We start from the raw sequence: 15,287 nt of genomic DNA, 5'->3' as shown, positions 1-15,287 counted from the left end.
AAACTTACAAATGGATTATGTTCTCAATGGTCCTCTTTATTTAGACTGAAGACCCACATTTTTACAGAAATGGTTGAAATGCCATACAAAATTATAAATTTTAAATACAAGTTAAATGTAAGAGTTTATAGAAACAACTTTAGTCCTTTATTTTTACTTAATTTATATATTTATTCTTCATTTTGACATTTCTAAAACCAAGTCATCTTAAGGTTGATTCAACCATATTGTGTGTGTTTTTTTTTTTCTTAAAAGGTTTTAAACTTACAATAGCTATTAGGGTATTTTAACTATACCTGACTATTTATAATGATTCTTTTTAAAGGACTATGAAGCTACTAGGGCAAGTTCTAATGCAGTATGACTGACGCACCTGTAAAAGGGAATCTGGATACAGACAGGCACAGAGATGTGAGGATAGAGGACACCATGGAAAACACAAAGACAGCCATTTACAAACCAAGGAACAAGAGAAGATGAGAACACAGCCCTCGGAAGGAACCAATCCAGACAACATGTTGATTTTTCACTTCTAACCTCTAAGAACTACAAGATAATAAATTTCTGTTGTTTAAGCCAACCCTTTTGCAGGATAACAGCACACTTGTAAAATACCTTCCAAAATGGCTGTGATTTCTATCTCAACCAAACATATGTAACAGTAATGTTTCCCCCATCTGATGCCAATACAGAACATCAGTCTTTGCAACCTTTTGTTAATTTTAAAGATCACATGAAGCATCTTTTTCCATGCACACTTTGGTTTTTTAATGCAGATTTCTAAGTCTTTGTCCTTTTATTTTGAAATATCTATTAACAAAACCAAACCAACACTCATATCTATGATTTCAAATTGTGACAGCATGACAAGAAGCAAACAAAAAATAAAACATATTTAACTTGAAGATGCTTAACTACTCATTTATTTACTGTGCTATAAAATTTTCATTCTTCAGAATTATCACAGGTAGTATGAAGTATATTTATAAAAGGTAAAGGTAAATAATTGGAAATTACAAAATTGAAAATCAAAGTTATTTTCACATTCATTGTATACAAAAATCAGTATGATAGCCAATCACTCATAATATTATCATCCATAATAGAATAAAAACTATGATTTTGAAATAAGCTTATCACTGACCCTCTTCTTGGAAGCACATTGTAAATACACAATGTTCTGAAAATGATATCACCAAGTATAGGTGCACTTTAGTTAACAGAAAAAATACGCCTTTAGAGTTGTAATACTGATTAAAATACTCCTTCCTAGAAATAATACTCGAAGAGGCATTTCTAAAATCAAGTGTACCCAGTCACTCCTCTCTGTTAATATGCTTATCCTGTTGGGGACCTACTTTCCATCTTCTATTTCACTGATCCTTTATCTTTGCATGAGTTAAGATGTGAGATTTCAGATTATTTGACTGAACAAACCTCTTGTTACAACCTTCAAAGGGACACACGAAAGGTTTCTCCCCAGTGTGAATGCGTACATGTGTACGCAAATTGAAGTCCAGGGAAAAGCGCTTTCCACATCCTTCAAAAGTGCACTGAAAGGGCTTCTCTCCAGTATGAACCAGAAAATGTCGTTTTAGTTTCGAGCTCTCACAGAATGCTTTCCCACATTCTGCACACACGTGGTCTCGGGGCCCATGAATAAGGAGATGCTTTTTCAGGGAAGCTCTGTTACTCAATCTTCTTGTGCATCCACTCTGAGGACAAGGGAATGTTTCTGGAGCATTACTTTCTTTATTTTCTTTTGACTTTTTAGCAAACTCTGCAAGTTGTTTCGGATCTGATAAGTCAACGCCAGGTATTCCGCCAGGAGGGAGCTTCTTGCCTGTCATGTACTCAGAATACCCAAGTACATTCTCTCCAACAACCTGCTGAGGAAGCTCCTGCTCTGCACCCTTTTCCATGTATCCCAAAGAACATTCAAGAAGAGAGCTTGCTTCAAGAACCTGTTGAGAAAGCTCCTGTTCCGATCCTTCCTTAAAATAGTCAAAAGACTTAAAAAGTGAGTCCTCATCCAGGAGGGGTTGAGAAAACTCACCTCTGATTATACATTCTATGTAACAGTCGGGGAAGGCATCCTCTCCTACAGTTCGTTGGTCAGTCTCACAGGGCACATCATCACGGAAGGCCCATGTCGTGTTGAGAGGTTCCATTTCTGCCTGCTGGGCTTGGCTTGGTTTAGCACTCCTGAGGGCTTTTCCACCAGAGCCCTTCCGGCCACTAGTCTTGGCCCTTTTCCTCAGTTGCTGGCTCATATTGTCCTGTTTGCTTCCTCCTTGAAGGTTTGCACCAGAAAATACCAAACACTTCCAGGAGGTAGTGAACTGGTTGTCTTCAGCAAACACCTGCTTTATAATAATAACCTTTAGTTAAAATATATTCCGACGAGTCAGAAAATGACCTCAAAAAATAACCGAGAACTCACTTTTCCATCACAGAATGGCTAGATTTACATCTTTGAAACACTCCCCAAGAGATAAAGACAACGAGCTCTAGGGTAAGATTTTATCTGGGTCCCACTGCAAGAAATATGACCTCTCAAATTGCTCACCAAACATCTAATGGGCATACAGTATGTGCTAGCTCTATTCTAGGCTACATATTGCCTGTGATACACCAGTAAGTAGACTACAAAAATATGCCTCCAAGATGTAGACATTCTCATGGTTATATAACACAAGTAAATAAGAGAGGGTGATTAAATGCTATGAAGTAAACCTAAGGGCCGATGCGAAGTAAGGACTTAAAATTTTGAATACCGCACTCAGACACATCTTTATTGAGATAGTGGCAGTTGCTTAAAAACTTGAAGGAAGTAAGGGAGAGAGACATGAAAGACACATCTATTTTTTTTTCTTTTAAATATTTATTTGTTTATTTGAGAGGCAGAGTGACAAAGAGCAGGAGAGAAAGAAATATTCTATCCATGAGTTCATTCCCCAAAATGCCCAACAGCCAGGGCTGGGCCAGGCTGAAGGCAACAACTAGCAACCCCAACTAGATTTCCCAAGTGGGTTTCAGGGACTCAAGTTGCTCAGCAAGTACAGGAGCAGGAAGCTGGATCAGAAGTGGACTAGTCAACACTGGAACCAGGCACTCTGATATGGGATGCAGCTGTCCCAAGTAGTGGCTTAGCCTGCTGTGCCATAACACTCATTACAAGTCTGTTTTCTTATGTAATACTACTGTGAAACTGAAATTAAATTATACAAAGTGTTTAGTCCAGTTCATGGCACATTTCAAATGTGGAAATCTAGGAGAGCTAACGTTATTTTATCACTTTTTGATTCATTCTATAAGAACAAGTTTGATATAGAGTATGCAGTCTGCACATTGCTCTGAGAATCCAGAGAACACAACACACAAAATACATAACATTTCCATCTTTTAGGAGTACAAGCCAAAATAAAAGCCAAGGGTAATTGGTCCTGAACAGATTTCCACCATTTCTTTCCTTCCCCTTTTTTTTTTTTAAAGATTTATTTATTTGAAAGGCACAGTTATAGATAAATAGAGGGAGAGACAGAATTATCTTCCATCCTCTAGTTTACTCCCCAAATGGCTGTAACAGCCAGGTCTGGGCTAGACTGAAACCAGGAGTTTCTTTTGGGTCTCCCACATGGGTGCAGGAGCCCAAGGATTTGGGTCCTCTTCCACTGCTTTCCCAGGCACATTAGCAAGGAGCTGGATCAGAAATGGAGCAGCTATGATTCAAACCAGCACCCATATGGGATGCAGGCATCACAAGTGGCAACTTCACCCACTCCACCACAAAGCCAGTCTCCCATTTCCTTAAATATTTAAAAGGGCCCCCCCAACTCCCTGGCAGTGTAGCATAGCAGGTTAAACCATTGCCTGTAGCTCAGGTATCCCATATGGGCACCAAGCAGAGTCCCTGCTGCTCCACGTCTGACCAAGTACCCTGGCTAATGCACCTAGGAAAACAGCAGAAGATGGTCAAAGAACTTGGGCCCCTGCATCCACATGGGAGACCTAGAAGAATCTCTTGTCTCCTGGTTTCAGTCCAGCCCAGTCCTGGCTGTTGAGGTCACCTGGGAAGTAAACCAGCAAGTGAAGATTATTCTCTCTCTGCCCCTGCCTCTCCCTCTTTGTAACTTCACCTTTCAAATAAATAAATACATTAAAAAAAATTTAAAAGAGGGGAGGGTGGTGACAGGGAGTTGTGGCACACCTATTAAGACACAGCTTGGTAAGCCCACATCCCATATCAGAGTGTCAGTTGGAATCATGGCTACTCTGCTTCCCATCCAACTCCCTGACAATATAGCTGGGAAGCAGCAGATGATGCCTCAGGTACTTGAGCCCCTGCCACCCACTTGGGATACTGGGATAGCTAGCTAGCTCTTGTGGGCATTTGAAGAGTGAACTAGAAGATGGAAGATCTCTCTCCCTCCCCCCGCCCCTTTCACTTTCTGTCACATTGTAAATCAAATAAATTTTTAAAAACCTAAAAGTGTGATGGTTGTTTGGTGTCGTGGTTAAGAAGTTGCTTGGGACACCTGCATCCCATATTTTAGTGTTTGTGTTAGAGTCTAGGCTCTACTTCTGATGCTCCTCATAGGCAGCAGGTGATTGTTCAAGTAATTGAGTCCCTACCACCCACAACAGGTGACCTATACTGTGTTCTCAGCTCCCAGTTTTAGCCAGGTCCAGCCCCAGCTGTTGCAGGCATTTGGAGAGTGAACCAGTGAATAGCATAACTCTGTCTTCCTTTGAAGTCAAAGTAAATAAATAAATAAAATGTAGAAGCAAGAACATTTAAAAAGTATAGTATTAATACATTATTACTGCTTTTCTAAGAGACTGTTTGATAAAAAATCTCTTTATTGTGATATTTTGCTGCAAGAATATAAATTAAATGTGTTTTTTTTTTAAAGAGGCTAATGTGAAAGCAGTGGGGTGAAAATTAAGTTTGAAAATACTTGCAAATTAGCCACATTTAAAGAAATAACCTCAACAGAAGCACATCACTTACTTTTGGCAAAAAAATATAAACAGAATAAAAACAAAACATGTTTTAATTGCTAAAGAAGGACGTTGAAATTTCTTAAAATGTTTATATAGCCCTTCTCACAGTTAGTCCATGTAAAACTACAATTTGATTGATTCCTGCTTTTCTCCCCAAGCTTGTCTCATGCCATCTCCAGGTCTTCTAATTCAGTATTCAGCCATACTAAGCTCTTCCCCTAATAAAGCATTAAATCACCCTACCAAATATGTTCTTCTACTACCCATCCTCCTCACTCCCTAGAGCTTGTGTCAAGAAGAACACAAAGGTCTCAACTTCACTATCACTTCTTCAGTCAGGCTTTCCTTGGTTCTTGGGCTTAGTTAGACTTGAAAGCTAAATGATCCTATTACACTGATGAGAGGTCTTGATGTTGCTTATTTAAGGTTCATCTTACCTGCTAGACTGTAGGGAAGCTCTATGAGGTCGAAGGCCTCTCCCGTTTGTTCACAGGCGTCCTGGCACTTAGTACGTTTGTCTAATGAAATGAATGGACAAATACATATTAGTTATGGTACTGGAATCTGACTCAGCAATCCTATATTATTAACTGGAACTTTAGGCACACTTAATGTATAAGTTTCAAACAGCTATCAGTGATGGAAGTGTAATCTAAAACGATGTTTTCTAAGGGATCGTCGTTGGGGAGACAAGTATCATCTTTATAAATCTACCAAGGTCCCAGTACAGCCCTTATTTTTCTAAACTAGATTCTTTATATCTCACAGCAATATGCAAACTTATGAGAATGACATATACAATTGAATTGTAATTTATTAATTTACTATGGCAAACTTTACATGACATGCATTCTCTTAATGAAAATAACTACATAAACATGGATAAGCATGAGTACAAAACGTGCACATTAAATGAGTACTTCATAGTGTATGATAAATCTAATTTTATATTACTTCAACTGGCATAGAGGTGTATTATTTACTTTTCCATCAAATACTTAGTTCCAAACATTGTTTAGGTGGTGAACACAGAGCAGTGAAAAAGACCCTTGGTTAACAAGGAGGTTAAATTCGCTTGAGATGGATTGCGAACGGTAAATAAATAAAATAGTTTTAGATTTAGAAAAATGCTAAGGAAGAAATCCAGAATATATGAGGCCACGTAACTAGGGGAGGGCATCTTTATAATCAATGTCTGTAAAGGCCTCCAAGGAAGGAATATTATAGACTTGGATCTGCAAAAGTGCCAGCAAGCAGCCATAAGAATATTACCAGTAGGGCGGCAGCAGCCAGTCCGAAAGGATTAGCACCGTGGTAGAGATGGAAGCCATCTTGATTACAGGATATGGCGGCAAACAAGGTGGCGGTCAGACAGGAAGTGGAGCCCCCACCCCCGGGGGTGAATGGGCTCCAGTGCCCCCGGCGCCATTTGCATTTCATTCCAAGGCCAGTGGAAACCCTTCCAGGCTTTCAAACAAAAGGACAGCATGCTGGGGCTTGCGTTAATGGAGAACGGATTAGGCCGTTTAGTAATTCAAGAAAGGATTCCTGGTGTTTTGGAGCAGGGGGTGGCAGTGGACAGGAAACGAAACAGGGCGGGAAAAACAGAAGGAAAAAAAAAACCTTCCAAACTTGCTGCTGGGCCCCATGGAGAGGGAAGGGAAACGGGAATTGAGAAAGAGCTGTCCTAGGTGTTTATCTTCTCTTTTTCTGCTGAAGTAAATGGGGTGGGTAGCGGTGCCATTTCCAGAGACACGTGGAGAGAAAAAGACGGGGAAGATGGGTCCGCCATCTTAATAATAATAAGCATTTTAATATAAACACACCTAGCTACACGTTGTAATTAAATATAATATGTATATACAATACATTTTGAAGCAAAATAAAAAAACGCAACCTCAAGGAAATTTCAACCCAAAATCCGCTTTCTTGAAAGTATATTGCTTTTCTTCGTTACCCGCTTTTAAAGTCGGAGGCAGGAGGCCCAAAACACAGTCGTCGGGGCGCGCCGTCTAAACGCTGCCAGTTCGCCAAGGCCTGGTTCTAGAAGGAGACTCTGCCCGCCGCGGTTTTCTAGACCTTTTGACCGACGCAGTGTGCGTGGTGAACTCACGCCTCCCTCTGCCCGTCCAGTATCGGAAGGAAAACGCAGTACGTGGGACGAGACTTACCGAGCCACCGCGACGCGCCCTGAACTCCTCTGCTGCCCCTTCTTCCTGAGGGAAGACGAAGAAGCGCCGGCTGCTCGGGCCCAGCCGCCGGAGAAGCCGCACTCGGTCTTAAGCTCCGCCGGTTGGATCCACCCTCCTTTCTCACGACCACATTCCAATCAGGCTGCACCTACAGTTGAACCCAGCGGGGATTCGGTTTGAACGTCCAGGGTGCAGCAGGGAGGGGAGTGGGCGTGGCTCTGCTCCTCGCCCCGTAGGGCACCCGGCGGGGCGGACCGCCCCGGAGCCACCCTGGCCCGGCGCGGTCACCTTCACCAGGCCTCGGCCACGCGGGCGCGAACGCCTTGGAATGCCGTGGCCTGAGCTCGTGGTATGCGTGCAGTCAGCGTCTAGTGAACAGGTGAAGGTGGGTGTAATCCAAATTCCAGCGTGTTTTAGGAGAGGTCTTCAAAAAGTTCATGGAAAATGCGTGTTATGAAAACTCTCCACCTGGATTGCAAAATAGGGGGGCGAAATGAATTATTCTTCGCGTTTTTCCTTTGAGGTTTCCTCGTTTATTAGTAAAATGAAAATCAAGCGGCGGAGGCAGCGTTTACTCCCTGAACATTTAGTTTCCACCAACACACACACCTTTCCCGCACCAGCTCCTCACTCCTCCACTCCCTACCCACCCTACCGGCAATCTCAAGTAAACTCAACTGCTTTTTCCTTTTTAGCCATTAATGCGATTATCTGCACCCCCAAAGGAAACACAACTTACTTTGAGAGCACCGGTCAATCATGGCTCACCATTTGTTATGGTCCAGTGAAATTTAGTGGTTCATATAAATGCACTCACACCATTAAAACAAAAAACAAATCGATATTTAAGAACCTTCTAAATTTTGACTTGGAGCTTTTCAGTTCAGATCTGTCTATATATCTTGGAGGAGTACCTCACTCTCCTGTTTCTGAAAAAAATCTGTTTTTGAATAACCTTCAATTGTGACATTGGAAAATAAAAGATAATTTCCAATGGGAGAAATATTTAAACTTATGAGCACTTTTCTATTTACTATCCCCAGTAGGTATATTAGGCTCCCATTTATTTGAATAGAAGTGAAATAGGGGTTCTTAAGTTCCTTAGAATATATTTATAGTTAAGTTTCTGAAGGCAGAAATAGTTAAAAACAACTACAAAATAACAACCAACTTTGCCTTCTGGTCTCTATGGTGTCTCCCTATGGTCTCTTTGAAACAGTGCTGGGAATTTCTCAATTCAGCCTTTTTTCTTCCTTTTTTTGGTAATCACAATGTTAATGTTTGTGTTTCAATAACTAGCACAACTTCAATGAGGCAAAGGATTTTAAGCATTCTTTCCTATCCTTTAAATGGCAGTGTTATTGAAAGTGCCTGTTCCTCTTGAATGGACACACATATTCCCAAATGAAGCTGAAGATCTTTTCTTGAAAATAATTCATCAGACCACACCCTTTGGTTATCACTCCCTGAGGCAGTGTACACAACAAACTAGATCAATTTATGATCCCCACCCTTAGCCTGATCCCATCTGATTCCTTGGTTTGTGTTATGGTGTCTCTATCTGGGAACTGGAGACAGGGCATTTAGATAAACTAAATTTACTTTGCAGAGTCCACCCCCTACATGAATTATTTTTACTGCCATTATGTTTTAGCTTTCTTTTCCACAGCCCTGAAGAAGCAAAGCAAAACGAATGAACTCATCTATTGTCATAAAACGCAAAGGGAAATTTAATTTCTCTACTGAGCTAGGGAGCCAATTAAACTGCAAAACAGAAATGGGCTGCCTTTTGAAATTGACCACAAAGAAGGTGGTGTATGGAAGCCAAGAATTGTTTGAAGAACTGAAATTTTAGTCACAGTAATTTTCCCAGTGATATTACCATGGTCTTTAAAAATTGTGCTTTGACAATTTATATCTGTGTTATAAACGATTCATTTCCTTAAAATACTTAGGCTGCAGAAACTATAAATATGCACTAATTCACTTTGCAGATTTAAATTTCTCTCCCAGACAGGCCACTGTTCTAGGCCCTAGAGATAGGCATCCCTTGCTTCCTGGTGTTGGCAGGCCAAACTTGCTGGACCAGAACTAGAGTGAAGAGAGTAACACAGGATCTGCAGCAAATTAAAAGCATTTCAAAAAAAAGTGAGTTAAAATAATATTTTAATACAGTATTAAAAACTTTAAAAAAGTGCAAAAATTCATGATGAACAAAATATCCAAATTTTCCAACAGAGGATGCCAGCCAAATAGTTATATTTTTAAATGGCAAAATTCAGCTGTGATTAGTCAATGAAGCAGAGGTATTTAGTGCTGTGAATCTTGAAGTTCAAGGGAGGTTTCCCTGAGAAGTCAGCTTGGGGGACAGAAGAGTCCTGACTGTGGAGGGAATGGGAGTAGCTATGGAAGGACTGAGTGATGAGAGAAAGAAAAAGAGGAAGTGTGGAGAAGAGGTACTGACCTAGGCGAGATAAGGACTTAGATTTTCATCCCAAAAGCAATGGGAGTGGGATATTAGAAGAAAACGTGTTTCACGCCAATTAATCTTAAAGTTGTAAGATATTTCATTATTGGAATTTCATTATATTTCTACTTGGTTTAGCTTGTATTAATTGAATGCTTAATCTGCTTGGTCTCATTTTATCTTAGAAATAAATTTATGAAGTAGCTAATACTACTATTATTATTTGCATTTTAAATGCTAATACTTGGAGCAGCGCTGTGGCGAAGTAGGTTAATCCTCCACCTGTGGCGCCAGCATCCCATGTGGGTCCCGGTTCTGCTCCTCTTCCAATCCAGCTCTCTGCTGTGGCCTGGGGAAGCAGTGGAAGATGGCCAAAGTCCTTGGGCCTCTGCACCTGTGTGGGAGACCTGGAGGAGGCTCCTGGCTTCTGGCTTCGATCAGCATAGCTCCAGCCACTGGGGACATCTGGGGAGTGAACCATTGGGTGGAAGACCTCTCTCTACCTCTCCTCTCTCTGTGTAACTCTGATTTTCAAATAAATAAAATAAATCTTTGAAAAAAAATGTTAACACTGAGGCACAAAGGAATTCTACTCAGTGGTGATTAAACTCAGATTAGAATCCAAGCAAGTAAAATGGACATTTTGAGATCTGATGATTGTTTATAGCTCTTGTCTTTACTGTTGAAGACCAGTGTTTTGTTCTTTTTACATTCACTGAATTCTTTACTTAGTGTAGGGTTAATCTTATGAGTATAAAATAAAAGAAAAAAGAATCCAAGTGTACTTAATTCTTTGGCATTTTATGTTATATTGTAGTGTTTTACAAATTCTGTAGTTATGTTTTTCACCAAAAAAAACTTTTGCATTATTATCTTCTGTAATTTATAGTGCTCATTTTACATGCTTGCTTATCTTATTAACATTATGAATGGTTGTTACTCATTTTGTGTATGAAGAGATGGAAAGTCAGTAATGAAAAATGCTCTATTCAAAGCCACACAAGTATTAGTTTATGGGACAGAGTTTAGACCTTAAGTGTTGCTATCCTGAAATAAAATTTAGAGGTAAGTTTTTCCAAGTTCAGGACCTCTTTAAAGAATTTGTCTTTTGGCCGGTGCCGCGGCTCACTTGGCTAATCCTCTGCCTACGGCGCCGGCACACCGGGTTCTAGACCTGGTTGGGGTGCCGGATTCGGTCCTGGTTGCCCCTCTTCCAGGCCAGCTCTCTGCTGTGGCCAGGGAGTGCAGTGGAGGATGGCCCAAGTGCTTGGGCCCTGCACCCGCATGGGAGACCAGGAGGAAGCACCTGGCTCCTGGCTTCGGATCAGCACAGTGTGCCAGCCGCAGCATGCCGGCCATAGCGGCCATTTGGGGGTGAACCAACGGAAGGAAGACCTTTCTCTTGGTCTCTCTCACTGTCTAACTCTGCCTGTCCAAAAAAAAAAAAAAAAAAAAAAGAATTTGTCTATTGTAATTTTTGAGTTTGCATGAATAAAATTCCTATCAATGATTTTTTTCTACTTGGAATTTGATATTTGAATGGAGCATTTTTTTTTTCAAAGATTTATTTATTTGAAAGGCAGAACTACAGTGAGAAAGAGAAAGAGATCTTCCATCAGTAGGTTCACTCTCAAAAATGGCCACAATGGACAGGTCTGAGGCCAGACCGAAGCCAGGAGCCGGGAACTCTAACTAACGTGGTCTCCAGGTCTCTCACGTGGGTACAGGGGCCCAAACACTCAGCCATCATGGCACTGCTTCCCCAGTTGCATTAATAGAGAGCTGGATCAGAAAGAGAGGAGCTGGGACTCTAACTGATACTTCAATATGGGATGCAGGCGTCCCAACCAGTGGCTAAATCTGCTGCATCAAACCCTGACCCACCCCCCTTTTTGTTAGAGTTTTTAAGAATGATTTTTTTTTAATTTAGAATGATTTTTAAGAGGTGTACTAAGGCACTTTGACTTTGCTATTTTTTTTAAATCCAAATGGAAGCTTTTTGGTACATCATGCTAAGAATACTTGTCACCATACCATCACATATTTTCCTAAGTTTTTCTTACACTTGAGATGAAAGCTGTAACTACATAAATATTGTCATATTTTATTTTCTCTACAGTAATATAGCAGTAGGCCTTAGTGTAGGACCTGTGGGTTATTTTTCAGAGCACAATTTCTCCTCAGGCTGACAATGGTCCTTAATGTTATTTATTGGCAACATTGTAAGATCCTTCCTTGTCTTAAGAATGGACTATTGATATCATCTCTGAATGTGTTCTTCCAAAATTCACATGTTGAGATTTAATCCCAAATGTGATGGTATTATGAGAGTGGCCTTTGAGAAAGGGTTAGGTCAGGAGGGCTATGCTCCCATGAATGGTGATTATTTTAATGACAGAGAATCAGAGAGAGAGAGAAGCTCCCATCCTCTGGTCAACTTCCCAAATGCCCAGGAATGAATCAAGGCTGAATCTAGGAGTTGGGAACCCTATCCAGGTTTCCCACATGCATGGCAGGAACCCAAATACTTGAGCCATCACTTCTTCCTTTCAGGGTCTGCATTAGTGGAATCTGGATTTAGGAGCTACAGGTGAGCCCTGAACCCAGTCACTGCAACACAGGATGCTAGTGTCTCAACAGATGTCTTACTTTCTAGGCCAAATTCTGTCCCATTGCTTTATAAAAGATGCTGTCACTTCTGCCATGTGAGGACACAGAGATACCATCTAAAGGAACAAGGCCTGGCCAGATATGCTGATGACTTCTTAGTCTTCAGAACTGTGAAGAATAACTTCATCTTGTTTCTCGTTACCCATCCTAAGGGATCTGGTTATAGCAGTCTGAAAAGAATAAGACAACTACATAACTTCCTTTCCCCTAACGACTCCTTTACTTCCACTCTAAACTTGCAAAAATTAGTTCACCTAGGGGCTGGCACAGTGGCACAGCGTGTTAACACCCTGGCCTGAAGCTCTGGCATCCCATATGGGCGTCGGTTCTAGTCCCAGCTGCTCCTCTTCCAATCCAGCTCTCTGCTATGGCCTGGGAAAGCAGTGGAAGATGGCCCAAGTCCTTGGGCCCCTGCACCTGCGTAAGAGACCTGGAGGAAGCTCCTGGCTCCTGGCTTCGGATCAGCACAGCTCCGGCCGTGGCGGTCAATTGGGGAGTGAACCATCGGATGGAAGACCTCTCTCTCTGCCTCTCCGCTCTATGTAACTCTGACTTTCAAATAAAAATAAATAAACCTTTAAAAAAATTAGTTTGCCTACAGTAAATTTCCTAAGCTTGTGCTAACATATTTTAGATCATCACTCTTATTTTCCCCCTAATTTTTTTTTTATTTATTTATTTGAAAGGCAGAATGACACAAAGAAAGGCACAGACACACAAAGCTTCCAGCCACTGGTTTGCTCCTCAAATTGTTGCAACATCCGGGGTTGGGCCAGAATCATCCAGGTCTCCTACCTGGCAGGGGCCCAAGCACATGGGCCATCTTCTGCTGCTTTTCCAGGCTCAGTAACAGTGAGCTGGCAGCAGGCAAGCAGTGCTCTTGTGATATCAGCATCACAAGTTAGGGCTTAACTGGTTGTACCACATTGCCATCCCCTCCCCCTCAAATTTTAAGTGCACCTCAGATGGCTTTTTATTTTAACATACATTTGGATTTACTGAAGAGTTGCAAAAATAGTAGAATTTCCATATACCACGCAGCTTCCCTAATTTTAACATTTTACATAACCAATGTACACGTATTAAACCTGAGAAAATAATGATGGTACAATACTATTAACAAACTCCAAATTTTATTTAGATTTCAACAATTTTTCATTAAAGTGCTTTTTAATCTGTTCTAGGATCCTATCCAGGATGTCATTTTGCCTTTAGGACATGATCTAATCCCAAAGTTTTAGCTCAGAAAATACAATTTATACCTCAGAATATCCTCCCTGATACCATTAGAGTATCCTCTCCTCCAATTCTAAGTATATGCCTCTTCAAGACTGAAATAAAAAATCACCTTGACCATGTGTCAAAATATCATACTCCATATCCTGAAAAGCAATAATTATTGTGTGTCAATTAAAATTTTTAAAAAGATGAAAAAGGTAAAAAAAAACAACCCACACCCATTTCTCAGAAAGTCTTTATTCTGGAAACTCAATGCCATCTCTCATTACATTAGGAATGTATTTTATATCACATAGTCATACATTTTTATATTACTTTTAGATGTCTTTTGTGTCTATAATTGGTAAATGGAAAACCAATAAAATGTAGAGTTGTCCAAATCACTGTGGCATATTGGATCCCCCAGGCTTTATAAAAGGGAAATTGTAAAACAATTTGGTTACTGCTTTGAATTATGTTTGAAATAGTAAGAATAAAGGATGGGGGCCGGCTCCCTGGTGCAGTAGGTTAATCCTCCTCCTGTGGCGCCAGCATCCCATATGGGCATCAGTTTGAGTCCTGGCTGCTCCACTTTCGATAAAGCGCTCTGCTGTGGCCTGGGAAAGCAGTAGAATAAGGCCCAAGCCCTGTGCCCCTGCACCCACGTAGGAGACCTGGAAGAAGCTCCTGGCTCCTGGCTTCCGACCGGTGCAGCTCTAGCCATTGCAGCCATTTAGGGAGTGAACCAGCGGACAGAAGACCTTTCTCTCTGTCCTTCTCACTGTCAGTAACCCTACCTCTCAAGTAAATAAATAAAATCTTAAAAAAAAAAAGAATAAAGGATGAACATTAGTTTACTAGTTAATAGTTCTGCTTTATTCAGGCAAAGAAAAATGTACAAATTAAATAGTTGCAAGCTACCTAGCTATTCACAGTTTTGGTTTGCCTTTATTATTTTTTTTTAATTTTAGGGTCTGAATCTCTTTTTCTTAATGGAATTGAAATCAATTAATGGGTGGTGACAAATGTTTTGTCACAGAAGTTTAAAAAACATGGCTCTAAATAATTTATGTATGTGAATCAGTGATTCAAACAATTTTTTTTATTTATTTGATAGGTAGTTATAGACAGTGAGAGAGAGAGAGACAGAGAGAAAGGTCTTCCTTCCGTTGGTTCACTCCCCAAATGGCCACTATGGCTGGAACTGTGCTGGTCCGAAGCCAGGAGCCAGGTGCTTCCTCCTGGTCTCCCATGCGGGTGGAGGGCCCAAGCACTTGGGCCATCCTCCACTGCTTTCCCAGGCCACAGCAGAGAGTTGGACTGGAAGAGGAGCAGCCAGGACTAGAACCGGCATCCATATGGGATGCTGGCACTGCAGTTGGAGGATTAGCCTATTGAGCTGTGGCGCCAGTCTCAAACAATTTCTGATTTGAAGCTTTTGAAACTTAAACATTCTCTCTCTCCCTCTCTCTCACTCTCTCTCTCTCTCTCTCTCGCTAAAAAATTCACCAGAATGGGCATGGTGGCCCGTGGGTTAAGTTGCCACCTGGGACACACACTTATATTAGAGTGCTTGTTTGATTCCCAGGGCTACTCTGAACTTCCAATGCAGCTTCATGTTAACAGCCTGGGAGACAACATTTGACGGCCCAATGCTTGGGGTTCTGCCACCCACATGGGAGTCTGAGATGAGATTCCTGACTCCAGGCTTTGACCTGGTGTAGCATCACCTG

General features: G+C 41.1%; 1 protein-coding gene across 4 annotated transcripts; it reads right to left on the bottom strand.

Annotated features, from left to right (window-relative positions):
* Nucleotides 1-743: 743 nt before the first annotated feature.
* ZFP42 (ZFP42 zinc finger protein) lies at nucleotides 744-7,575 on the bottom strand. Of its 4 annotated transcripts, none has more exons than XM_017338717.4 (3): nucleotides 7,179-7,575; nucleotides 5,445-5,525; nucleotides 744-2,363 (listed from the first exon to the last, which is right to left on the bottom strand). In XM_017338717.4, the coding sequence occupies exon 3, from the start codon at nucleotides 2,271-2,273 to the stop codon at nucleotides 1,374-1,376; it is 900 nt and encodes a 299-aa protein (XP_017194206.3). In that variant the 5' UTR covers nucleotides 2,274-2,363; nucleotides 5,445-5,525; nucleotides 7,179-7,575; the 3' UTR covers nucleotides 744-1,373. The 4 variants fall into 4 exon arrangements, with proteins under 4 accessions (XP_017194206.3, XP_008249070.3, XP_089183389.1 ...); XM_008250848.5 differs by having other exon boundaries at nucleotides 744-2,366; nucleotides 7,179-7,573; XM_089327263.1 differs by lacking the exon at nucleotides 7,179-7,575 and adding an exon at nucleotides 6,965-7,159 and having other exon boundaries at nucleotides 744-2,366.
* Between the last annotated feature and the right edge of the window lie 7,712 nt (nucleotides 7,576-15,287).

The sequence above is a fragment of the Oryctolagus cuniculus genome, chromosome 2 (genome assembly GCF_051225735.1).
Source record: "Oryctolagus cuniculus isolate XC-2025 breed Fujian yellow rabbit chromosome 2, ASM5122573v1, whole genome shotgun sequence".
In the NCBI taxonomy this organism is placed as follows: Eukaryota; Metazoa; Chordata; class Mammalia; order Lagomorpha; family Leporidae; genus Oryctolagus; species Oryctolagus cuniculus.
The sequence above is the reverse complement of the archived record's forward strand: the minus strand, read 5'-3'. Positions and strand labels throughout refer to the sequence as shown.

What these genes read in the sequence shown, in the direction of transcription:
- ZFP42 (XM_017338717.4), bottom strand. Translation starts at nt 2,273, where the DNA reads ATGAGCCAGCAACTGAGGAAAAGGGCCAAGACTAGTGGCCGGAAGGGC.